The sequence below is a fragment of the Petromyzon marinus genome, chromosome 34 (genome assembly GCF_048934315.1).
Source record: "Petromyzon marinus isolate PM22_M1 ecotype Great Lakes invasive population chromosome 34, UKy_Petmar_22M1.pri1.0, whole genome shotgun sequence".
NCBI lineage: Eukaryota > Metazoa > Chordata > Hyperoartia > Petromyzontiformes > Petromyzontidae > Petromyzon > Petromyzon marinus.
In genome coordinates, this window is record NC_133700.1 from 9140488 (window position 1) to 9166315 (window position 25828).

The 25828-nt window shown below is 43.3% G+C and overlaps 1 protein-coding gene across 6 annotated transcripts in view; it reads right to left on the minus strand.

The window, feature by feature from the left end:
- LOC116948680 (double-stranded RNA-specific editase 1-like) overlaps positions 1–25828 on the minus strand; it is a 106121-nt gene that overhangs the window by 15558 nt on the left and 64735 nt on the right. For all 6 annotated transcript variants that reach the window (XM_032965609.2, XM_032965610.2, XM_032965611.2 and 3 more), the window contains 2 exons: positions 24668–24836; positions 2037–2188 (listed from right to left, as the gene is read on the minus strand). In XM_032965609.2, the coding sequence (XP_032821500.1) occupies positions 2037–2188; positions 24668–24836 (321 nt within the window). The remainder of the gene's footprint in view (positions 1–2036; positions 2189–24667; positions 24837–25828) is intronic.

Sequence of the window (25828 nt, forward strand, 5' to 3'; positions counted from 1 at the left end):
CCAGCAAAAATTACCATGAGTGTTGCTTTTGCTGTCTTTTACACTGGCCCATTTTGCAACAAGATTGGGTGCTAGCTAACTCTGCATGAAGAGCATTTTGCAATGTGTCCATCTCCTATACCAGGGCCACTCAACTATATTTCTGTTGGGCCACGTGATGTCACGCGGCGTCGTAACAAGCGCTCTGACGTCACGTCATAATGTCTGGACATGTGACCGCTTATCCGTACCTCTCGTCTCCAGGACTCATCTTGAGCTCTGGTAAATCTCAATTTCATCCCACTCATCTTCATCGCGTGTCTAAAGCGCTCTCATCTTCACCTATGGTATATCTCACTTTAATCTCGCAAATATTAATCTTTTGCCTCCGGGTCTCTCATCTCTCTTTTTTTTCATCTCGCTTTCAAATCATTAATCTGTATTTCTCTCCGCCCGGGTGGACCGCAATTCCGCGGGCCGCTCCAAAGAGCATAAGTGGGGCCGGATGTGACCAGCGGGTCGGCAGGTGAAGGACCCTGCCGTATAGCATACAAACGATGACCCACAGAGCTCCACTGAAGCTGGTTGTTGTAATCACCAGCGAAACGTCGTACTCGAATTGTAAATGTTGTGGGTTTACTCTCCAATGCACCGGTGTGCTTCAGTAGTAACCAATTGGCATGTTTTGTTTACGTGGTAAACCTCACTAGTTGGCTGTGTTGGGTGGTGGCGGGTTAAAGGTCATTTATATTTACGTGATCTAACCCAAAATAAAACCTTTATTATGCAAAACAAAATTAAAATTCCATTAAACAATCATTTAGCGATCATTAAACTAATTTCACAAGAGGACCTGCGTTTAATCTCAAGCGGAAGTCTGGGATTTGTATCGAGCATCTCAGCGGTGCTGCCTCGATGCTGACGCAGGCAAAGGGACCGGTCCTCGGAGCCGCCCCTGCCGGCTGACTAAGCGGTTTTTAAAGGCATTCTAGAGGCAATGAGAACTGCTTTTGTGTCAAGCAATTGACCTTCCACCACAGAAAGAAATGTTCTTTCGAGCACAATCCACAGAATTATTGAGTGTTTTTTTTTTCAGTTTGTCAGACGTCACCCACGCCAATGTAATTTCATTTATCAATCGGAAATGATTTAGTGTAATGTTTGGAAGAAAAAAAAGCCCCAAACAAATCAAAGATTGCATTAAACGGCTTCCAAAAAAATGGTCTAAGCGACCTACCTAACGCACTCACAATAAAATGGTCTTGAGTTCTCATTTTGCGTTTTCACCAAGCTAAATCAATTCAATTGCTATTGTACTTTTCTAACGGCACACGCCACCAAGCACCCATGAGGTTGACAGGGCGAGGAGGTCAAACACTTCGTAATTACGGGACTTGAGTGTGCACATGTACGCGCATTGTGTGAATGCAAGGTTAACCCTGGGCCTCATGAAACAAGAGCCCATTCTTTTTGCAGGGAGAGGGAAGTCATAGCTTATCTCTCATGTCTCCTGTGTCACTCTAATCCCCGTCTGTGTCTCCTTAGCCCATGTCTACTTGGTCTCCCCTAGCCTTTGCGTATCACCCCTCCTCCACCCCACGACCTCTGTCTCCTTACCTTCCCTGTCAATTGTGGCGAGATGTTAACTCCCTCGTCTGGTATGCAGGAGGTTGTGGGTTTGATCCCGACCTTGACGCCTGTATATTTGGAGTTTGCATGTTGTCCTTGTGGTTGCGTGGATTTTTTTTTCCAGATCCTCCATATTTAGAAACATGCGCCGAAATGTATTTGGCTGCTAAAAATTTACATATGATAAGCCACTTCGCTTCTGAAAAAGAGCTATACAGCTCAGTGGGGCCTTACCTGGTAAAAATAAAAGTTTATTTTAATTTAGTATTCTACGCTCAATGCCTCCACACCCTTTGTGGCTTCTCCACCACCCTCTTTGTTTCCTTTGCTAGCGTCCTCTCATTCCAATCCCCGGTGTCTAATTACCCCCTCTCAACTTTGTTGCTCACACCGTCGTCGTCTCCTTGACCCCCTGCACTTCCGCTTACCCTCCATGCTGGCCTCGTGCGGAGAGAAGATGCGCGCGTCCCCGCACGGCGACGTGCTGATGTACAAGTGAAACTGGATGTGCGGCTTCAGCTGGTATCCGCCGCCTCCTTCCCGCTCGCAGAAAATGCAGCCGTCCTCGGCGTCGCCTTCGCTGCAAGCGACATGGGCAGCGGCGGGGGAACAAAGCGCCATTTCAATTCCACGACATCAGAACACGCGTTTGCGTTTTTTGACGATCCCGCGCCCATCTGCCTCTCTGTCGCAACGACGTCGTCTCTGTTGCCTCCCTTTGCCTCTTCATCCAGTGCTGCTTTGGGCAGTGATCTACTCAAGTCACTCGCATTGCATTCTTGGAGAATTTTGCAACAACAAAAAAACGTCAAAGAAGCCCGGAAATTGTAACATAAAAGTAAAAAAAAAAATTTTCTACAGGCATTATCTGATGATATTAACCCTAGGATGTGAGCCTTTATCAAACAGACACAGCACGTTTTTTTGGCATCATGCTACAGGCTCCTCCCCAAGTGACCTTGTGCACAACATTTCGCCCATTCCCGTTCCGAGATGCCTGAAAGTTACAGAGAAGTGCAGGCGGTCAGCGTTAATTTAATTTCGAGAGGCCGCTGTTTTTAAAAGACATTGTACTCACCGCAGAGAACTGCAGCGACACGACCACACTTGATGATAGCTAGCGGTAACCTGTCCCCCACACGCCCTCCTGCATTGTCTTTACGATTCCGTTCCGATGCCGTACGCGAAGGTAAACTGACGACGGTACACGTACGTCATCGGAATGGGAAAAGGTTAACATCTCATTACATTAAGGGATCAAGCCATTTTTTGTGAGTAAAAGCAAATCATTGTTTGCACGGGTCTACCTGACCTGCCCACTGAACAATGTAGAGTGCGCCAGGGCTGTATCTTCAGTTCATGTACAATCCGGTGATGTGCAACACAATATCCTGCATACACTTGACGCAATGGTCTTTAAATGTATGTCCTGGCAACTACAAATTTCACAACACAACCCGCCTATACTTTACACCATTACTTTGAAGCCAGTATTTGGGCCTCTGGTGCGTAACTAATATTGTATTGTGAGGAACAATGTTGGAAAATATTGCATATTTGAAGTAAACAGATAACTGCGATGTAAAGATGCATGATCTATTTAAAGGTAAGTGCACACTCATTATGTTCCCTTTCAAAATAGGTATTGCAGATATTACTTTAAATTCAGACTTTCATTAAGTCACGCAAATACAATTCTGTAACTGCACATAAATCAGGATACAACATCAAAGTATTAAATACTTCTTCTTTGGATCTTTCGGTAAAGTCACGTAGAATGAATTCTCACTGACTTAATCCTTGCAGTCACGTGAGAATGAATTCTCACGTGACTGCAAGGATTAATCTTCCAAAGAAGATTAATCCTTGCAGTCACGAAAGCTTTAAATCGATATATTAAATACTTGCCAGGAGTTAAATTAAGATTAAAATTAAAATTCTCAATATTGTTTACTGAAATACCAAAAAAAACGTATTTATCGACATCACCGTCTCTGCATCATGACCCTGAACATGCACACAGATCAGTACAGTCGTCAAACATCTTAATTGCAAGAACGTTCCTCACCAAGCCAAGCACGAGAATATTCTGACATTGCTTAATATGTCACGTGAAGATTAGACTAATACAACATTCTACCCGCCGCTAAACCCACATGTTTGGGCGCCAACAGCTGCAGTGTTCTTAAAACGAAAATCTCGTTTGCAAAAACCTTAATCATAACCAGATCGCTTGCGTCCCGCTGTTTACAAAGAAAAAGCATACCAAAATCTACCTGTGGGCCAATGCGCGTGCCTTTCTCAAAATTACGAACGACTTTTGTACCGTTTTGACCTGTCCCTTCTGGAGTATTACTCCAGCGTCTGCCCGTGTCATCCCACACATGCTGAACGCCGCGTGTGCTGCGTTTCCTTGCCGACCCTGGCGCGCGCCAAGAGTCACGTGCCTCCAATCTCACACCTTAACCCTGGACCTCATTACCCACCCACGTCTTTCCACCTGATTACAATTTGGCTTTTTATTTTTTTTAAAGTATAATTTCAAACACCTAACGCACTGATGTCTCCCAATACTGGCGGTGACCTTTCGTCGTAACTTTAAATAAAAAAAGTATTTTTGTATGCCTAAAGGTCATTTAGCACAATAATTTTATTTTAAGTATGAGAAAAGTAAAGACCCAACCACCAGATTGCAGTTATAATCTAAAACCTTGGATTGCGAGTAACTTGGTCTGCGAGTGTTTTGCAAGACGAGCAAAATTTTAAATAAATATTAATTTGATAAACGAGCGAGGGTCTTGCAATACCAGTGGTACGTATACGCTTTGTCTGCCGAGCACCACGTCATCACAACTGATATACGAGTGCTTTGAAATACGAGTGCTTTGGCTTACAAACACGTTTCCAGAACGAATTATGCTTGCAATCCAAGGTTTTACTGGAGTTGTTTTGAAGAATTTACTTTTCAGCCAAGACATGCGTAATAATTTGTGGAATTAATTTCGATTCTGAACTTTGAGGGCACGAGGATCACTTAGGCAGTCTTAAGCAACGCGAGTCATCAAATACATACACAGAGATTAGCAGTCATGAAATTTGGAATGGGGTATTCGCCAAGACCCAAAGGTTGAGAAGCATCACTAATTCTTCATTAACATAAATATTAAAATCGCTACGAAGACGTGACTGAGGACTGGCTTTCAGGCTGTACGACTATTTGGGGAAAGTTTTGTGATATTATCAGAATCTTTATATATACTGAAAGAATCCGATGAGCTATGAAGCTCTTTTTCGTAGATGTCCAGTAGGGGCAGGTCAGAACATTACAACAACCAATGAAAAAAAACACGATAGCTGTGCATAGCATAGGAAAGGTAAATACATCACTTACAAATGTACAAATAATACTCGACAATTTTTTTTTCGTATATGGGAACACAGGCAGGTTCAAGCTATATCATTTTGACTGTTAAGAAAGGTAAGTGGACTTGGACAGGACGCACTTCTAGAAGGGATAATGGCCGGTGGTCCAAGAACGATGAAGGGGGTGACGGTCAAGGGAGGGAACGTGCAACAAGAGAGACAGTCGAACAACGCAGATGGAGCGCTGAAATTCGCTCATGTGCAGAAGGTGGGGGGAGGGGGGGGACTTCGATGGATGAATACTCTGCAGGACCGTGAGAGATGGCGATGGCTTGGGGAGGGCCATTATCCAGCTGTGGATTGATTACGGTCGATAGCGATGATGACTTAGATACAGACTTGGATTCGTAGATTAAAAACATATATAATTGAGCACGTTCAATTGTCAACCTCCCTCCTGCAACATAAACACTCGCTGCTGTTCCATTCGGCTTTGCGGTGACATCGGAATAAAAAATATGAACCTCACTTTTCCAGGTTGACGTGCCAGCTTATTGCAGCACGCAGTCCGTTCGAGTCTGGGCTCTTTGCAGAAATTGTGAAAACGCCGACTCTTTTGGCAGATGTTCTATACCCGTCGCCTAATTTCCCAAACACGCGCCTTGCTGAAAACTGCTGCGCTACATTCTTAATTCCTGCTGCAGGCTCAGGCACCGCAGATTAAAATAACGACACTCCCACGTTGGGGGTCAGCATGCACACTCGGGGATTAAGACACAGTTGCCACGGGGCCAATTTAATGGTCGAAATCCCTACAGCGAATACGAGAAACCATTTGGCTCAGGCACCCGGTGTCGATTAACGCACAGCGTGAGTTCATACCTAAATTATTGTAATTTTAAACAAGCCACTGCACGATGAATTGTTGGGTTTTTTTTGCACGAAATTACATTTCACGTGAACGTGTATACATATACGCAGAACCCTTTTATGAATCCACTGCTATGAGGCCCTCCAGTATTCTGACCATACTTCACCTGGCTGGTCAGTGTGGTGTTGAAGATGAATGACACGCAGACTAATGGTTTATGTACATTTCTCCCACTCCCCCTACGACCGGGTTGTAATTATGCTATTTAGTAGGCTTGCAATGGTTTATCAATTCATAAATGAAATCGATTATGTTTACAATACACACATTGATCTGCCATAAGAAGAACTAATTATTTACAATTTGTGCCAATTAACGTCAAACATATATGCTCATGGAGTGCTTAAGAAAGCATACATTAGAAATAACAAAACAATACAAATGAGACAGAACAAGTTAACGACTCTTCAACTGATTGGCTCATGGCATGCGTCCCGATTATGAGTCGGCAGTACTTTGAAAGCTCATGCTGTTGTGCGACTTCACGATTTAAACCAATAAATATTTGTTCGACTGTAGCCCGGTGTTTAAGATGGTGATCGTATTTGGCAGTCTATGATGTAGACCGTAGCAACGGTTATTAAACCGAGTGAGCGTTCTGACAGTCTATAATGTAGAATGTAGCCTGGTTCTTACCTGAATAAAATAAAAACAAAAACCACGACGTTTCTATCGCAACACAAGCGGTCATCATCAGGAAAAGGGGGGGGGGGGGGCGGGGGTTTAGCCTCGAAAGGCAAACCGTTTTGCAAACCCTCCTGGCCTACTGGCTATCAACAAAGATTCGTTCATGAAGCCATCCATATATAAACACAGACACAATTTCAACCAAGAGGATGGTTATAAACTCAGCAATCATTGGAAAAATGTCAACCACTATGGGTCATGACTCGTTTTTTTCTTGTCAACCTCCACCGTCAGCAGTGTGGGTGTGTGGAGCGAGGTGCAATGATTGCCTGGAGGCCTTTTTGGTGGCGACCCACGAACTGCTGAGTTTTCTCCTACATTAACATTAGCTGCCCCGCCCATGCTGCTGACACACTTGGGCTACGCCCATTTCTAAATCTTTATAAACAGTTTGCCTTGAGAGGCTAACCCCCCTCTTTCCTGATGACGACCGCTTGTGTTGCGATGGAAACGTCATGGTTTTTGTTTTTAACTTTTATTTTATTCAGGCTACAACCAGGCTACAGTCTACATTAGTGTTTTTGTTTATTAAATTTTTTTATTGACTTTACTATTATTTTTCGATCTACGTGACTTTACCTAAAGAACCAAAGAATGAATTCCTGCAGTCACGGAAGTCAAAATTTGGGTGATTTGTTAACCTTTCTTGTACTTTGCACTCCTATCGTGTTTTGTACTGTTTGTTGTTGTAATTTGCCGCCACTACTGGACATGTGTGATAAATAACTTTATAGCTCATTGGATCCCTGCAGTCCAAATACACATTCCGATTCAGATTTTGCATCCACATTAATAAACACGCTTTTAGAATATTTGTCTGTTAAACATTTGAACTTTATGGCGGTACCTCGGGGTACCGTAGTACCCCGGCTCTCGCTTAATGTCCGTGATGCAGTCATTTTTAGTCTGATGATGGTCGGCGATGCGGCAATCGACTCATCTCGACGAGCTGTACACGATGCACCACCACGGTGCGTGCGAGCGTTCAGGGTTTCGGCACAATCGTCCTCGCTGCGTTTCGACATCGCGGAATGGCACCGACTTCGGATTGATTGATACCCCAGTCGCGGAGTTAAGTACACCCCTGGAACAAAATAGTGTCCCAGAAATAAAATATTTAATTGCCTCGGCCATTTTGTAATGTTTGGTACCCCCCGGGGTACTGCCATGAGGATCATTTCTACAAAAGCCACTTCGTTGAGCTATCATTTGTGATAGCCAGGTCGTTTCTGAAAAAGAGCTATATTGCTCAGTGGGCCTTACCTGGTAAAAAAATATATAGTTTAGTTTTATAGTTTAGTTTAGCTGCCACTTGAACTAAAGGACCCAGCATCCCTGAAACCAAGTCTCCCCTACAATCTGCCACCCATTATGATCAAATGACATTGAATAACACCAAGATACCTTGTAACGCTGGCAGCTCACAAATAGAACTGGGATTGAAACTGTACTCATTAATTACTGAAATAAAATGTACACAACGGCTTCGGCAATTCCGCGAATATCTAAAACACAAAGTATTGTCATAAAATTTTTACTGGGCGACTGTGCTTCGGGGAAGAGGAGAGGGAGTGTTATTACATTGCATGAATAATACTTCTGCTTTGCAATTCTGTCCTAAATGTGCACCCCATGCCGCTCCTACCCCTCCCCCATGCTTCTGTTGCTGTGCATGATGTGCTTATGTCAGCTGCCGCACCCTCTCTCTCTCCGGCCCCTCCCCCTCCCCCCAACTTTATTTCCTATTCAAGGCTTCTGTTCATCCCTCGGGTCCCCTTTCTCTTTCTCCTTGCTTCTCTGTCCGTCTTTCCTCCCTCCTTGCCTCTTGGTGGGCCTGTATATGTATTTCTGCTGACTTTGTACCTCGTATTTGTTCACTCTGTCTATGCTGGTATGTGCAATCCAGAGGTTGAACACGAAATTTAACACTTCTGAAATTCGTGGTCCGCCAGGAAGTGTCTAACTGTGTTGTTGGCCTGACTGGTTGTGCTTCACATAATTTCGTCTCTCATCTCATCTTCCTGTTGTATTTACCTCCATGATTTGTTCTTGACACCTGATGAAGATCGCTTGTGTTGCGGTCGAAACGTCGTGATTGATTTATTTTAATATAATTTTATTGTATTTCTACATACGTGACTTTACCGAAAAAACCAATGAGTAATACTCCTGCCGTTATCTTGGCTCATCAGTTTGTTGACATGGTTAATCCTTCGCTGTTCAAACTCATCCCTCTCCAGCTCGGAGGAAGGAGCTGGCATCATCTCACAAGCCGTGTTTGTAGATGGCTGCTCATGCTGGCATGCAGATAAAATAGCACCGGTGCGACACAGGGTAAGGGAGATAAGGCGGGCCTGTATATGTATTCCCACCACCATCCATCACAGAAGAATTCTCTCATCAAGACTCTGTATCATAGAGCCCAATGCATATCCAACCAGGAACACATAGGCAGTGAACTCAAGCACGTACACCAAGCTCTTAAGGCTAATGGTTACTCCGACTATACAATCCGCAAAGCTATCACTCAAACCATGAAGAAAGACCCACTTGAGGAGCCTTTCAAAACCATCACTTTACCCTACATTGCGGGGATCACAAAAAAAAATCTCCAAAATCTTGAATAAACACAAGATCCAGGTCCGTTTCAACACATTACATAAAATCCGTGATCTAGTTCCGTCTGTAAAAGATGTGATTCCGGACATACAGTACCCTGGTGTCTACAAACTAAGTTGCCTCTGTGGTAGTAGTTACATTGGAGAAACCAAACGCCATGTCTCGGACCGCATTCGTGAACACAAAGCAGACCTTAAACACGGTAGGACCAACACCTCGGCCGTGGCAGATCATTGTTATAATTCAGTAGGCTCACATGACATTGACTTCTCCAAGGCAGAGGTTCTTTGTAAGCCATCTGGCTACCATGAGAGATTCGTTCATGAGGCTATCCACATATACAAGCACAGAGACAATTTCAACCGAGAAGATGGATTCTGGCTTAGCAATCATTGGAAAGATTTGATAAACCATTTCAGGTCTTAATTGATTGTTCACGCTTACAGTGGCTTTCAGACAGCATACATTAATTTTTCGTCTTCCCCCTCCTCTTTTCAGAACATAGATGGACTAGTCCTTCTAAATAAACTGCCAAATCGCTGCGCGTGGCGCTGACGTTTTTTTAATAAATAAATACACCGTTTAAAAATAAATAAATTAATGCGAACCGACACACCTGATGACGACCGTTTGTGTTATGGTCGAAACGTCGTGAGAATTTTTATTGTTTTATATATATTTTATTGTTTCCCTTCAACGTGACATTACCGAAAGAGCTAAGAATATGAATAGGAGATAAGGCCCTTTTCTTTCCATATACGAAAAAAAACATTAATTTAGTGAAGAGCCTGGGAGTTAAATGTCAAACTAAGGCGCCATAATGAGACGAAAAAAAAAAGCATAGGGGCTGTGCAACTCGCAATGCCGGGTTGATATTTACGACATTTCATGCCTGCGAGGGAGCACAGAGCGGCATTATGTTTTCGTCTGCACGCACGCATAACGGTCCTTTTGTTGTCCACTTGCTGGGGTAATAAACCCCCACGCTAAACTACACAAGCTCACCTTGACCGAGCAATCACGCACACACAGAAATTTTATTTTTCTCCGACGGTGTGCGCCGGTGGGGGGAGGCCCTCCTGGACACCGCAAATTTTCCGAGACAAAATTTTTTCCCCCTTTAAATGTTGCGTTACATTGTTATTATTATTATGCTGCTGGTTAGAGCTGCAAAAGCCTCGCCGTGTCTCCAGGCTCGTTTTCAGGAGGGTCCTGCCAAGTTTTCCCAGCACGGGGCGACGTTGCTGCTGCTTGCTGCAGTGTGTAATCCCAATGAATAATTTGCAGGTCATTGTTCATCATTGGGTTGTCTGGCCAATACGAGAAACAGTGTGTGCGTGTGTGTTTAGCTATGAGAGGAAACAGGAGAACGTGGAGTAAACCCATGCAAGCAGAAGGGGAGAATATAGAAATGAATAATGAAATGGTTTATTTACAGTCAAGCATTACAGGAATTGAAATTCTTGGCAAGAGGTAAGCAGCTCGGAGAACTAATGAGCATGTTGAAGCGCGTGAGTTATCGCCGTTGAGATGCTGGACATCCACCAGAGATAAAATGTGGTTCTCCTGTGCAATGAGTTTATGGTCCCAGTCCGATTACTAATTACTGTAAATAAAATATGCAAATATCTCCTAATTCTCACATCAACTATTCACAAATTCAGCCCATTCACAATCTGTTTCACTGTGCACGTTATTGCTTTAACAAAATATAAAAAGTTAATTGTTCAAAGATTAGTATTTTGCTGCCTTGTGTTTTACAATTGCACGTTATATTTGGTAATAAATATTAAATACACCATAAGCGGGTTGAGCGTTCATCAATTTCTCCCTATGCCTGTATGCATGCTCATGCGTTTTCCCTAATCACACAAGACTTTTTTTTTATTACTATGCCTGTTTTACATAGGAAAAGCTTCACTCATTGAGTCTCATGATTCTCTTTCAAGAGGGTCCTGACAGGCTTTATGCACGAGGGGACAATGATCGCTATGCATGTTTCAACAGAGCAATTTTCGGCGTCATTTTACAAACTTGGCAAATCAGAAGCTTTGGCGTTGGCACACAATGGCCTACTCTTGCAAATGACGTCAGGGGATGTGTAATGTCTGCTGCTCTGCAGCAGACACTACATTAATAATACACCCACAATAATAACCAGGGTGGCTACTGGATTCAAACTGTGAACCTCTGCAACAAGCATGAATGCGCTACCGGCGGAGCCATAACTCAACCATGCTCAGAGCAGGATTATCATGCTGTTCTTCCTCCATGTCAATTTTTGTAAAACAGGAGTACACGACCGATCCCGTACCTCCAAACCCCCATACCTCCGATGAGCACAGTTGGCTACGTATGGTGCGAAAGAAGTTTAGCATAAGTACGTAACAAAGACGAAAGGTTTTCTTACAAATCTAGCTTCAATTTAATTCAGCTTTGCTCTTCTCCAGATTTTTATTTCGAGGAAGAAAGCTATGAATGTAGAAGAGGTTGTGATAGAAGGGAGATGTGTGTAGCATCAGGAAGGGCAGGTGACCAAGACAGTGAATTAGCAGTGATGAGACTGCACGAGAGGTCCTTGAAATAGATGCCAAATGTGCACCAAGAGGAAGACCTAAAGCCAGATGGTGAGATGTCATAATAGCAGACCTTGGAGGTCATGTGTCAACTGTGTCACAGCTGAGGGATATGCAAAGGGAAGGAAGTAACGGTGAGGTGTGATGACCTATTTAACTTGACCTCTGCACTGCTATTGAGAAAAGTACCAAGAGAGTGCAGTAACAGGGCTGTCAAGAGTATCAATCAAAAGAATTGTTAAGTCGATGCTGGGAGATGCCCTAATTTGACATGTGGCTCAGCTGTCATTGGAAAGTTTCTGAAAGGAAAACACAATGCGGCTCTGCTCCTAGATGCCAACAGCAACACAACTTGAATATAATTGCTGAAAGAAAAAAGCAGAAGGAAAAAAACGATTTTTTAAAAGTTCCTGCCAAAAAAAATTAAAGCGGATGACTCAATTGTCCGTGCCTGACAGACGGCTGAATGAGATGCGGGCACATTGGCAGACTTAGATGGCACGTTTGTAAGCGACGGGAGGTCCACTGTGGGTGAACAGGCTTACGCTCCTGAGCTCATTGCAAATGACACGTCTGCACAGAGAGCCAAATTTACACGCAAACGGCGGTGCAATCGCAGGAACACGTTGCAAGCTTCCAGCGCTGCGATGCGTCCTCTGCGATGTTATCTCTCCCTGTTGCTCTATCGCTGCTACCGCTGCCTCATCGCAAACCTCTGCAATGACAAAGTCTTCTCCTTCTCTTGTGTCGTTATTTATTTATTTAGGCCACCCTTCTTGTTTACAAATATACCAGCTTAAAGGATTTCACCTTCGAGAAGTCTTACAGTACTGGTTATTCCCAATGAATATAATTTAAAAAAAGCATCTCTCTTTGGAAACCCACTAGGATGCTGTGTTAATTAGTGACGAGCTTATTCTTTTTGATCTCGATAATTGTTGCTTACATTTGTGATAAGAATCTTGCTTCATGTGCGGTGCACGTTGGTTAGCACACTCTACTAAGAGCCCGGCGATACGAACTTCATTCTCAGTGGTTAGGGCAGACATGGGCAAAGTACGGCTCCCGGGCCGTATACGGCCCGTTGGGCTTTTTAATCCGGCCCGCCGAACTTGTCCAAATATTATTATTAAATTAAATTTTACCTTTCTTCTGTAATGCCCCCATTTCCCCATTAGATGGCGCACTTTGACCGGGAGTTACAACCTGTTTTTGTATTGTTCATGTTCGTGCAATTTGTTAAATTGCCTTGCAAATAAATGCTTTGCTACCTGCTAAAGGCCAAATCCTTTCATGTAATGATTTTTACATGTCATTTATATTAGTTCACACAAACACTCCATCCATCTGTTCCTGGCCCGGCCCCTCAGGCAAATTTTAGAACCCATTGTGGCCCGCGAGTCAAAAAATTTGCCCACCCCTGGGTTAGGGGACATCTGGACCGGTGGCTGCACCGCCCACCTCATTTAGAACCCGCACTGACCAGCATGGTGAAGTATGGCCGAAACAACCCCCGCGGCTAAATGGCGTGAAGAGGCTTTCATCGGCAGTACACCGTCAAAATGACGGTAAATTATTATAATTATTCTTACGCGTCAAGATCTACGCACGTATTAGGACGCTACGCAAATCCGGAGAGTGAATGTAATTGTGCGGCAGGCCCTCCGTGAGCGCTCCATGAAGACAGCGCTCGTAGCAGCGTAACGCACACTTGCGATGAAAATAATTCCACCTTCCTGGCCCAATCGATCACCGCACCGCCTCCTGTGATTCGACATGGCACGCCCTGCCTCCGCACGTACCACAAAGGCAGACACTGAAACTTGCGACAAATCGCTGGCGGGGAGAGAGAAAACCTCGCCGTGAGGTTTATCGATGACGCAATAAAATTCGGCCGTCGAGTTCCATCCGAGGCTGCCAAAAAATGGGGGCGCCAGTCGGCGAGGCTTGCCCAGCTGAAAGCAAGACTCAAATGTTGTGGCCAGTTGAGCTGAACGGGTTGACAACATTAAATAAGCAAAATATAGCCTTTGGGCTCCCGTGGGGTATGAAGGAACTCAACAGACATGATGCCTAATTATGCATCTAATCTCCTGTGCAATCATCCACTCCCCCCCCTTCCCTTCACTTATATTTTAATTGCTACTTATGCCAAATACATTTGTGTGGAGGTACATTACGGTGGAAAAATTAGAAATTTATGAAAATCGTCCTCAAGTTTCCGTTGTATGCGGTTGCGCGAAAGGACGTGAAAATATTTGAGAATGCACAAACCCCCATGCCAATACATTTGCAGCCATCCATTTGGCAGTAATGCAACCCATAAATTTAGGCCTATTAAGTCACGGTCATTTCTTTTCTCAACTCAAACGAAATTCTGCTGCTTCGTCCAATAAAAGCGATGCATAAATTACATGACAATTTCAGCACCATTTGGTTTTAGTTTGCTTGTGCCTTCCTAATGCCCTTGAATTAAAATGGACAATGATTATTTTTTTACTCCAATACATTTTCATTCACAGATTATTTACTGCAGGTATATTTTTAGTTCGGAAAGCAATGTTTATGTAAAACTACTGCACGGCAGTATCTGTCTGAAGCAACCTTTACCGAGTGGCAATACAACTAATTTTCAAGTCTGACAGATTTCAAAATGGCGAACTAATTATTTTTTCACACTCACCTGACTCACAGCATCATTGTCTCATTTTAAGATTTTGTGTTACACTAACTGGCGTTGCCCGGGGGAAAAATATTTTTCAAAACTTCTCTTAAAAAACATAACGTATACATACACAAATACTAAGCTATTGTGAAAGCCCGGCAGGCCAATTGTCCATCAACAAATTTATAAGAGGCTTGTAGAAGTCCAAAAAGTTATAGAAAGTGGGGGGTAAATAGATGATCTAAAAGGTTTCCGCGTAGGCATCTATACCTACATACAATAGAGTAGTATCTAGTGACATTATAGTAGTATCTGGCTCTACAGTAGTATCTACTGACTATAGTAGCATCTATTGACTCTATAGTAGTATCGAATAACTATAGTCGTATCGGCTGACTCTGTAGTTGTTTTTACTGACTGTACAGTAGTATCTACCGAGCCCAGTAGTAACTACTAACTCCATAGTAGTATCCGCTGACTATAGTAGTATCTGCTGACTCTATAGCAGTATCTACTGACTCTATAGTCGTTACTACTGACTCTGTACCAGTATGTATTGACTGTAGTGGAATCTACTGACTGTTGTATTATCTACTGACTATAGTAGCATCTATATTCTTTGGTTCTTTCGGTAAAGTCACGTAGGTAGAAATAAAATAAAACAAATCACGGCGTTTCGATCGCAACACAAGCGATCCTCTCATCAGGTGAAACACCCACAGCAAGAAAATGGTGAAGTAGGCGGGAGAGCTGCCGTGGCAAGAGGTTATATAGGTAAGAAAGATGGGAGGAGCAAAGGGGGAGAGAGAGGGGGGGGGGGTGAGGTAGGGGGGCGGCATGAGCACAAGGGGAAGAGGACTTGAGGCTGGGGGGGGGGGGAAGTGGGTGGGGCTAGAAGTGGGAAGCTGAGTGTGGACACGGGGGGGAAAACAGAAAAAAAGTGCTAATAGACCAGAGGAGCAAGGGGGGAGAGACTGTAGTAGTATCGACTGACTATAGTAGTAGTATCCACTGACTATAGTAGTAAATACTAATGCTACAGTAGTATCTACTGACTCTACAGTAGTATCTACTGACTCTACAGTAGTATCTACTGACTCTACAGTAGTATCTGATTGACGGTAGCGGTATCTACTGACTGTAGCGGTATCTACTGACTCTATAGTAGTAACTACTAACTCTACAGTAGTAAATATTGACTCTAAAGTAGTATAAACTGACTATAGTGGTAAATATTAACTTTATAATGTCTGCTGACTATAGCAGTACCTGCTGATATCAGTATCTACTGACTCCAGCAGTATCTACTTACTATAGTGGTATCTACAGACTGTAGTATTATATACCGACTCTATAGTAGTATCTACCGACTATAGTAGTAACTACTGACTAAAGTAGTATCGACTGAATCTATAGTAGCTATTAACTCTATAGTAGTATCTACCGACGATAGTCGTAACTAATGCTATAGTAGTATCTGCTGACTGTATAGCAGCATCAGCTTACTCTATAGCAGTATCTGCTTACTCAAGAGAGTGCCGTGGTGAGGCCTAGTCCGTGCAGAGCCCCTGGTCTCGCCTAGCTTGCCCAGCCGGCCGAGCTGGCACCTTGGCCGGCTGGGGTTGGGCCGCTAACCCCCCCCACCATCCCCCCGCACTACAGTAGTAGTATCTCCCGACTCTATAGTAGTAACTGCACACATTGGGGTGGGGGGGGGGACAAGACACATTATTTTTAGAATTGACCTCAGCGTTGTTTTTTGTTGCATTTTGAACGCAATTGAGAATTTCCCCCCACCCCCCACCGAGTCAGAGTTCTCACGCATGCGCATAGGCGTGCTTTGGCGCCACCCTCTGCTTATAAAAGGAACTGCTTAAAATAGTAATAAATTATTCTTAGTTTTTTCGGTAAAGTCACGTTGAAGAGAAACAACAAAATAACAAAATATATATAAAACAATAAAAAAATTCTCACGACGTTTCGACCATAACTCAAACGGTCATCATCAGGTGTGTCGGTTTGCATAAATTTATTTTGAAAACGGCACATTTATTTATTTATATATATAAAAATAACGTTTGCGTCACGCGCAACGATGGCAGTTTGCCAGGACTAGTCCATCTATTTTTTGAAAAGAGGAGGGGGGAGACGAAATTTGTTTTTATGTATGCTGTCTGAAAGGCACTGTAAGCGTGAACAATCAATCAAGAACTGAAATGATTTATCAAATCTTTCCAATGATTGCTAAGATAGAATCCATCTTCTCGGTTGAAATTGTCTCTGTGTTTGTATATGTGGATAGCCTCATGAACGAATCTCTCATGGAAGCCAGATGGCTTACAAAGAACCTCCGTCTTGGAAAAGTCAATGGCATGTGAGCCTACTGAATTAAAACAATGATCTGCTACGGCCGAGGTGTTGGTCCTACCGTGTTTAAGGTCTGCTTTATGTTCACGAATGCGGTCCGAGATATGGCGTTTGGTTTCTCCAATGTAAGTACTACCACAGAGGCAACTTAGTTTGTAGACACCAGGGTATTGTATGTCCGGAATCACATCTTTTACAGACGGAACCAGATCACGGATTTTATGTAATGTGTTGAAACGGACCTGGATCTTGTGTTTATTCAAGATTTTGGAGATCTTTTTTGTGATCCCAGCAATGTAGGGTAAAGTGATGGTTTTGAAAGGCTCCTCAAGAGGGTTCTTCTTCATGGTTTGAGTGATAGCTTTGCGGATTGTATAGTCGGAGTAACCATTAGCCCTAAGAGCTTGGTGTACGTGCTTGAGTTCACTGCTTATGTGTTCCTGGTCGGATATGCATTGGGCTCTATGATACAAAGTCTTGATGAGAGAATTCTTCTGTGATGGATGGTGGTGGGAATCCGGTTTCAGATAAGCATCCGTATGGGTAGCTTTCCTGTAGACAGAGTGGCTCATTGAACCATCAGGTCTCTTTTTAATTAGGACATCCAAAAAAGGTATCTTGCCATCTATTTCGACTTCCATGGTAAATCTGATGGCTGGGTGTATGGAATTGATGTGGTCGAAGAATTGGTCTAGAGCAGGCCGGCCATGTGGCCAGATGACAAAAGTGTCATCCACGTACCTCTTCCATAAGGTTGGGCGCAGAGTGGCAGTCTGGATGGCGTCAGTCTCAAATTTCTCCATGAAAATGTTAGCTATAACTGGAGAAAGGGGGGAGCCCATTGGGGTGCCCTCAGTTTGTTTGTAGAAAGTTCCATTCCAAGTGAAGTATGTATTGGTTAAACAGTGTCTCACCAGGGGGGGTACCTCAGTGTTTAGTCCTTGATGAACCAAGTCTTCAATGATTGCAATGGTGTCAGGTACAGGAACCTTGGTGAATAAGGAAACTACATCAAAACTGACAAGCAGGTCGTCTGGGGACAGGGAAATACCCTTGATTGTTGATACCAGGTGAGTAGAATTTTGTACCGCAGAGGTGGTCTTTCCAGTGAAAGGACGCAGGATTTCAGACAAAAAACGAGCTAGTTTGTAGGTGGGGGAGCTGATAGTAGAGACTATGGGACGAAGAGGTGTATCAACTTTATGTATTTTTGGTAAGCCGTATAATCTTGGTGGCCTGGCAGCAGAAGGTTTCAACGAAAACTGTTTAGATTGATCAATTAATGCGGTTGAATCAGAAATTATTTTGTTGGTTTGTGTGACGAGGCTGTTGGTGGGATCTCTTTTTATTTTTGTATAACTACCATCGTCGAGTAATTCTTTAATTTTGTTGTTGTATTCTATTTTATCCATGATAACAGTAGCATTGCCTTTGTCAGCTGAGAGAACTACAATATCATTCCTATTTTTTAATTTATATAATTCAAAACGCTCATCTTTGCTGAGGTTGCTAGCTGGCATCTTAGCGTTTTTGAGGGTTGCAGCGATTTCAGATCTTGCTACGTCTGCAGCGATGTGACCCAGGCCCCTGAGAGCAACGTCTACTTGGGCAATTATATCATTAACTGGTATGTGTTTAGGTGTGACTGCAAAGTTTAGACCTTTAGCTAAAACGGACTTCAGACCATCGGAAATAGAACTGTTACTGCGATTAATTACGACTTTATTAACGTCTAACTTTTTGGTGTGTGGGTCCGGTCTTTTGTTGAAGAGGAGGTTAAATTTGGAAATCAGGTTTTCCTTACATTTGGTCGACATAGTAGCAGCTGAAGAGGCAGTCATATTGTCTACATGTTCCCAATCCGATGTGGACATTATTGCCGTCAATGATAAGTGTGATTTGTAGAGTGTCTTGTCTAACTGATCTAGTTCTGTGCGTATAAGTCTGATTTTTTCTGAGATAAGAGCTAAGCTAGTTTTGAAAAGAAAACTAGCTTAGCTCTTATCTCAGAAAAAATCAGACTTATACGCACAGAACTAGATCAGTTAGACAAGACACTCTACAAATCACACTTATCATTGACGGCAATAATGTCCACATCGGATTGGGAACATGTAGACAATATGACTGCCTCTTCAGCTGCTACTATGTCGACCAAATGTAAGGAAAACCTGATTTCCAAATTTAACCTCCTCTTCAACAAAAGACCGGACCCACACACCAAAAAGTTAGACGTTAATAAAGTCGTAATTAATCGCAGTAACAGTTCTATTTCCGATGGTCTGAAGTCCGTTTTAGCTAAAGGTCTAAACTTTGCAGTCACACCTAAACACATACCAGTTAATGATATAATTGCCCAAGTAGACGTTGCTCTCAGGGGCCTGGGTCACATCGCTGCAGACGTAGCAAGATCTGAAATCGCTGCAACCCTCAAAAACGCTAAGATGCCAGCTAGCAACCTCAGCAAAGATGAGCGTTTTGAATTATATAAATTAAAAAATAGGAATGATATTGTAGTTTTCTCAGCTGACAAAGGCAATGCTACTGTTATCATGGATAAAATAGAATACAACAACAAAATTAAAGAATTACTCGACGATGGTAGTTATACAAAAATAAAAAGAGATCCCACCAACAGCCTCGTCACACAAACCAACAAAATAATTTCTGATTCAACCGCATTAATTGATCAATCTAAACAGTTTTCGTTGAAACCTTCTGCTGCCAGGCCACCAAGATTATACGGCTTACCAAAAATACATAAAGTTGATACACCTCTTCGTCCCATAGTCTCTACTATCAGCTCCCCCACCTACAAACTAGCTCGTTTTTTGTCTGAAATCCTGCGTCCTTTCACTGGAAAGACCACCTCTGCGGTACAAAATTCTACTCACCTGGTATCAACAATCAAGGGTATTTCCCTGTCCCCAGACGACCTGCTTGTCAGTTTTGATGTAGTTTCCTTATTCACCAAGGTTCCTGTACCTGACACCATTGCAATCATTGAAGACTTGGTTCATCAAGGACTAAACACTGAGGTACCCCCCCTGGTGAGACACTGTTTAACCAATACATACTTCACTTGGAATGGAACTTTCTACAAACAAACTGAGGGCACCCCAATGGGCTCCCCCCTTTCTCCAGTTATAGCTAACATTTTCATGGAGAAATTTGAGACTGACGCCATCCAGACTGCCACTCTGCGCCCAACCTTATGGAAGAGGTACGTGGATGACACTTTTGTCATCTGGCCACATGGCCGGCCTGCTCTAGACCAATTCTTCGACCACATCAATTCCATACACCCAGCCATCAGATTTACCATGGAAGTCGAAATAGATGGCAAGATACCTTTTTTGGATGTCCTAATTAAAAAGAGACCTGATGGTTCAATGAGCCACTCTGTCTACAGGAAAGCTACCCATACGGATGCTTATCTGAAACCGGATTCCCACCACCATCCATCACAGAAGAATTCTCTCATCAAGACTTTGTATCATAGAGCCCAATGCATATCCGACCAGGAACACATAAGCAGTGAACTCAAGCACGTACACCAAGCTCTTAGGGCTAATGGTTACTCCGACTATACAATCCGCAAAGCTATCACTCAAACCATGAAGAAGAACCCTCTTGAGGAGCCTTTCAAAACCATCACTTTACCCTACATTGCTGGGATCACAAAAAAAAAAAAGATCTCCAAAATCTTGAATAAACACAAGATCCAGGTCCGTTTCAACACATTACATAAAATCCGTGATCTGGTTCCGTCTGTAAAAGATGTGATTCCGGACATACAATACCCTGGTGTCTACAAACTAAGTTGCCTCTGTGGTAGTAGTTACATTGGAGAAACCAAACGCCATATCTCGGACCGCATTCGTGAACATAAAGCAGACCTTAAACACGGTAGGACCAACACCTCGGCCGTAGCAGATCATTGTTCTAATTCAGTAGGCTCACATGCCATTGACTTTTCCAAGACGGAGGTTCTTTGTAAGCCATCTGGCTTCCATGAGAGATTCGTTCATGAGGCTATCCACATATACAAACACAGAGACAATTTCAACCGAGAAGATGGATTCTATCTTAGCAATCATTGGAAAGATTTGATAAATCATTTCAGTTCTTGATTGATTGTTCACGCTTACAGTGCCTTTCAGACAGCATACATAAAAACAAATTTCGTCTCCCCCCTCCTCTTTTCAAAAAATAGATGGACTAGTCCTGGCAAACTGCCATCGTTGCGCGTGACGCAAGCGTTATTTTTAAATAAATAAATAAATGTGCCGTTTTCAAAATAAATTTATGCAAACCGACACACCTGATGATGACCGTTTGAGTTATGGTCGAAACGTCGTGAGAATTTTTTATTGTTTTATATATATTTTGTTATTTTGTTGTTTCTCTTCAACGTGACTTTACCGAAAAAACTAAGAATATGAATTACTGCAGTCACGAAAGCTTTAAATCAAAATTTAGTAATAAATTGTTAATTTATCTACTTTACATTTGACGGATGGGAAAAAGAAATAGCGATTTGTCGGTCGGGGGCTTTGTGTTGTACGTGTGTAGTTTGTGGAAACATAAACCCAGCAGTTTGTGAGTTAAATGCGTCATAAGGCGTGTCCACACACACACACACAGACAAAAAATGACATTTATAGGTAAGATATTGCATGTTGAACTTCTTTCACAGTGTATGCAGACAACCGTGCTAATAGGTGTGTGGGAAGGACACCTAAACACAAAAAGTTATTCTCAATAAACGAGTATTCAATCTAAATTATTTAAAAGTCAATAGCTCCAGTGGCTTCCTAATATCGGAAGTGTTCCACACGGCCGCAGGAGCGCATCTGAAAGCCCGCGATGTAGTGACCGTCTTTATAAAGCACATAATGAAAGCACCTCGGCATACTTACCACCTAACCCCTTCACAACCACTCACCCGCCTCCCATTAATACACAACCCACACCTCTCCACTTCTCCCCAGCACTCACCCATTTGCACGACACTCCACTCAACACCCACACCTCACCCTCCAAATTACCCATAAAAACATATTCATAAAAATATTTTTTTAGAAAGCAATTGGCACTGAAATATGTTTCAAAACAATCCTAACAAGTAAAGAGATGGTTTGATTCTAAATCGGGGACATATTGCATGCACGACACTCGTAAACTGTAAACTAGGTCGTAGCCTGCACACCATTTCTAAACCCTAAAACAAGTGGCAGTAGATTTCGATTGAAAGCTTTCGTGACTGCAAGGATTCATCTTCTTTGGTTCTTTCGGTAAAGTCACGTAGAATGAGAATAAAATCATAAATTGATAAAATAAAATAACACAATAAAATTCTCACGACGTTTCGGCCACAACACAAGCGGCTTTCATCAGGTGAAGGGACGAGACTGTCTGGAGGACAGCGCAAAGAAGATGAAGTGGCAGTAGCATTGCCAAACGTATAAAACACACTGCATTGTGACATAAACATAATGACATAAATTTTTGTCAAGTTCCAGCTCTGAAAATTAATAAATAAATAAACTTTCCAGTTTGACTGGCACACGACGGACTCCTCGACAAGCAGAATGCGCTCCTTGTGAAGTTAACCCATTCTTTTCCCGTTCCGAGACACCTGCAAGTTGCAGGGTGGGTGTCCCGTTCACCTTTGAATCTAGAGGCGTAGAGCCGTTGTTTTGAAAGACATTGCACTCACCACAGAGAATAGTAGCGTCGCGACCGCACTCTACCACAGCTGGCGCCCACACGTCCTCCCGCGTGGCATTGTGGGAGCCTCGGTACCGATAGTTATTTTACTTTAGTACTCTTTGGTGCTTTCGGTAAAGTCACGTAGGTATAAAAAAATAAATAAAAATGTAATCACGACATTTCGGGCGCAACACAAGCGTCCGTCATCATTATTTTACTTTAGTAATTCTTTCGGGTTTTTTTTTTATAATGTGCAGGTACATCATCGGAATGGGAAAAGGTTAAAAGGACATGTGGAGGGACCTGAGAAGTAGTGCTCGATAGTAAAGGAGGCACTCTTTTGTGAGAGTTCCAAATGGATATATCTGCATCTTGGGACATCATGCCATTATAAGCACAATTGGTAAATAATTGTGTGTGTGTGTGTGTTTGTGAGACCAGGAATATGAGCATTAAAACATGAATAGACGAATCAAGCAGCAATCCCTGAAAAGATCTGTACGGCATGCAAGATAAAACGGTTAAACGTCACAAGCCAGAAGGATAGGATGTATTATACACTTTGTAAATATCATGTGCAAATGCAGACTTTAAAAACCGCTCATGTCGGATTATCTGTAGTTGTCTGCTGAGAAACCACATGCAAACCTTGCAAAATTATCTTGTTAATGCGGGGAGCCGCAGCAAACTAAGAGGGGTCTGCAAATAATTGTCTGTCGTGTATACTCGATTTGAATGTCATTGATGTAACCAGGTAAGGCCCACTGAGATTTGCACAGGATAAAATGTGGAGCTTTTATAGTAGATATTAGATATGATTATGCATGCATATGACCATATCACCCAGAATGCACTCAGTCCCATTAGACCTTAGGAGCCAAGCGGCGTTGAACCTGGATAGTGCTTGGATGGGTGACCAGCATGTATAAAACAGGCGTCGCAGGTTTTGTACAGCAAAACCCACAGTTCTGTACCAACCTCACTGACACAAACACACACTGACCAGCGTGAAGTATGGTCAAAGAACCCTCACTGCCTGCAATGAATGGGGAGGCTTCTCATCGAGCAATGGAATGCCAAATAGGCTGCACGTGCACAATGTATGTCACGTAACCTGTGACACACACACAACCACCTACTTACAATCTTGTGACCAGTGGACCCACACCAACTATGAGTGGCCTCCACATGCACAACACTCAAGCAAGTGAAGGTCGTCAGAGGGCAGCAGCGCTGTCTAGACGGTGACACTGACACCCACATTTGCAAGAGCCCATTAATGTGTGAGAGTAATTATTTGATGAGACCTGCATAGTAGTGAAACTCAGGAAAAAGAGCTCCGTTTTTTAATTGCCGAGCATGGCGGGTGAAACCAGAAAAACAAAATATTGACAAATCATCCAATCCTGAAGTTGGATGCACAATATCAGTGAAAAGACTTTGATCATTTCCTGCATAAACAACTCAACGGCACAAATCAAACTGCTGACTCTGTGTTGTATGGATCAGTGATGAACACAACTCTCAACGAGGCAACAACGTTTTGATAAGTTGCTGCTGTGCTGTGCAACCTGAAGCGCTGATTTATCCTTCCAGGGAGAACTGCTCACCACCGCAGGAAGGTGGAATTTCCACAACTGGCTTAGGCTAACCAATGGAGATAAGGCATCACACATTTTTGACCCTGGGATATTCTGACAGTTCTTTTCCAGAGATTCAACCTCCTTTTGCATATATTCCTCACCACAAACATACCATTCTACATGATCACTTATACTTATATTATTAAGCTTCTTTGCCTAGCAAAGCCTGAGGCTCAGGACTCTTTCAGGAGGGTCCTGCCAAGTTTTCGAACCAGGTGGGAAACAATTGCTGAGTGTATTCAAACCGAGTAATCCAACCCACACTTTGACACTACCAACAAACCCACACACATGCCAACAGCTATTAAACACACCCTTCGGCATGTTCTCAACCCACCAGTCCACACACTCGTACCTCGAACTAAACTCTTCCACACGCGCTCTTAACCAGCGAGAGCAGCCTAACATACGCACGCGTGCGGCCCCCTTCACAACCAGCCCACCCGTCGCGCACGCCCCACAGCACAGCAAACTCTTGCTTCGCTCGCCTCACCCGGCGAGCATCTCGAGCTGCGAGTAGAGGAAGCGCAGAAGGCAGCGGCGCGACACGATCTCGGCGTGGCAGTCGTTGAGGGCCAGCCCGCGGTCGCTCATGTACTCGCCGTTGATGCACTTGGTGCCCGTCGAAACCGAGATCACTCGCGCGTCCTTCACATCCGGGCCTGCACACGCATCACACGCGCAAGCGGACGAGCGCGCGCACATACATGCAAGCACATTGCACGCACGCACACACACACACGGGAGGATATGCACACATGGAAGCACAGGCACGCATGCATACACACGCGTGCATACACAAACACGCATGCATGAGCACATACAGGAGAGGAAACAAACACAGGAACGCACGCACTTACATACAGGCATACACAAACAAACATGTGTGCGCACACACAGACAGACACAAGGGTATACACAGGGACAAACATATCCCCCTCGTGTGCATTGCGGGTGGGCAAAAGAGAAGGGAGAGGTGCAGACAAGACACACACAGACGTAGTCACTGAACGTTAAAGAGGAAAACGCACATTACACCACTGCAATGGAATTAGAGTCGGCGAGGAGCGGCAGCGGCGTGACAAAATTAATTTTAAAGTGCCAAAGACGCTGTGTCTTCAAGCAGTTTTTATCATTCCGACAAAAGCACCGCATTGTTCACTTAACACGAGCTTCACACGAGGAACTGCTTCTAAAAGGTAATTAAGATCCACCGGCATGACACCCTTGATTTTCCACCCTTTGTTTAAAGACTCAATGGAGATAAGATGCCATTAATTAACCAGCGACCTGCTCTTTTTGAAAACCAAATGTTTTGATGTTTGGGGGGGGGGGGGAAGTCTAAATAAACTCATGAACTCTCACATAGATGCCACACAGCGCGAGCACCGCGCCTAAATGAATTCCTGTAGAACAAGACGTCAACTCGTCGTCTGCTCGATTTCACATTGCATTACCTTGCTATTTTTGCAAAGCTGGTGGGAAAGCACCATAAGCAAAAGAAAACATGTTTGAATATTGATATGGCTCCAGCATGGAACATAAGAATATGTAATGTAAAATACACTATATAATTGCATGGGAGGCTAAGGAAAGCAATGTCAACATTCAGAATGAAAGTGTTGAAAGATGCAATGAGGAAGTGGGGGCTGGA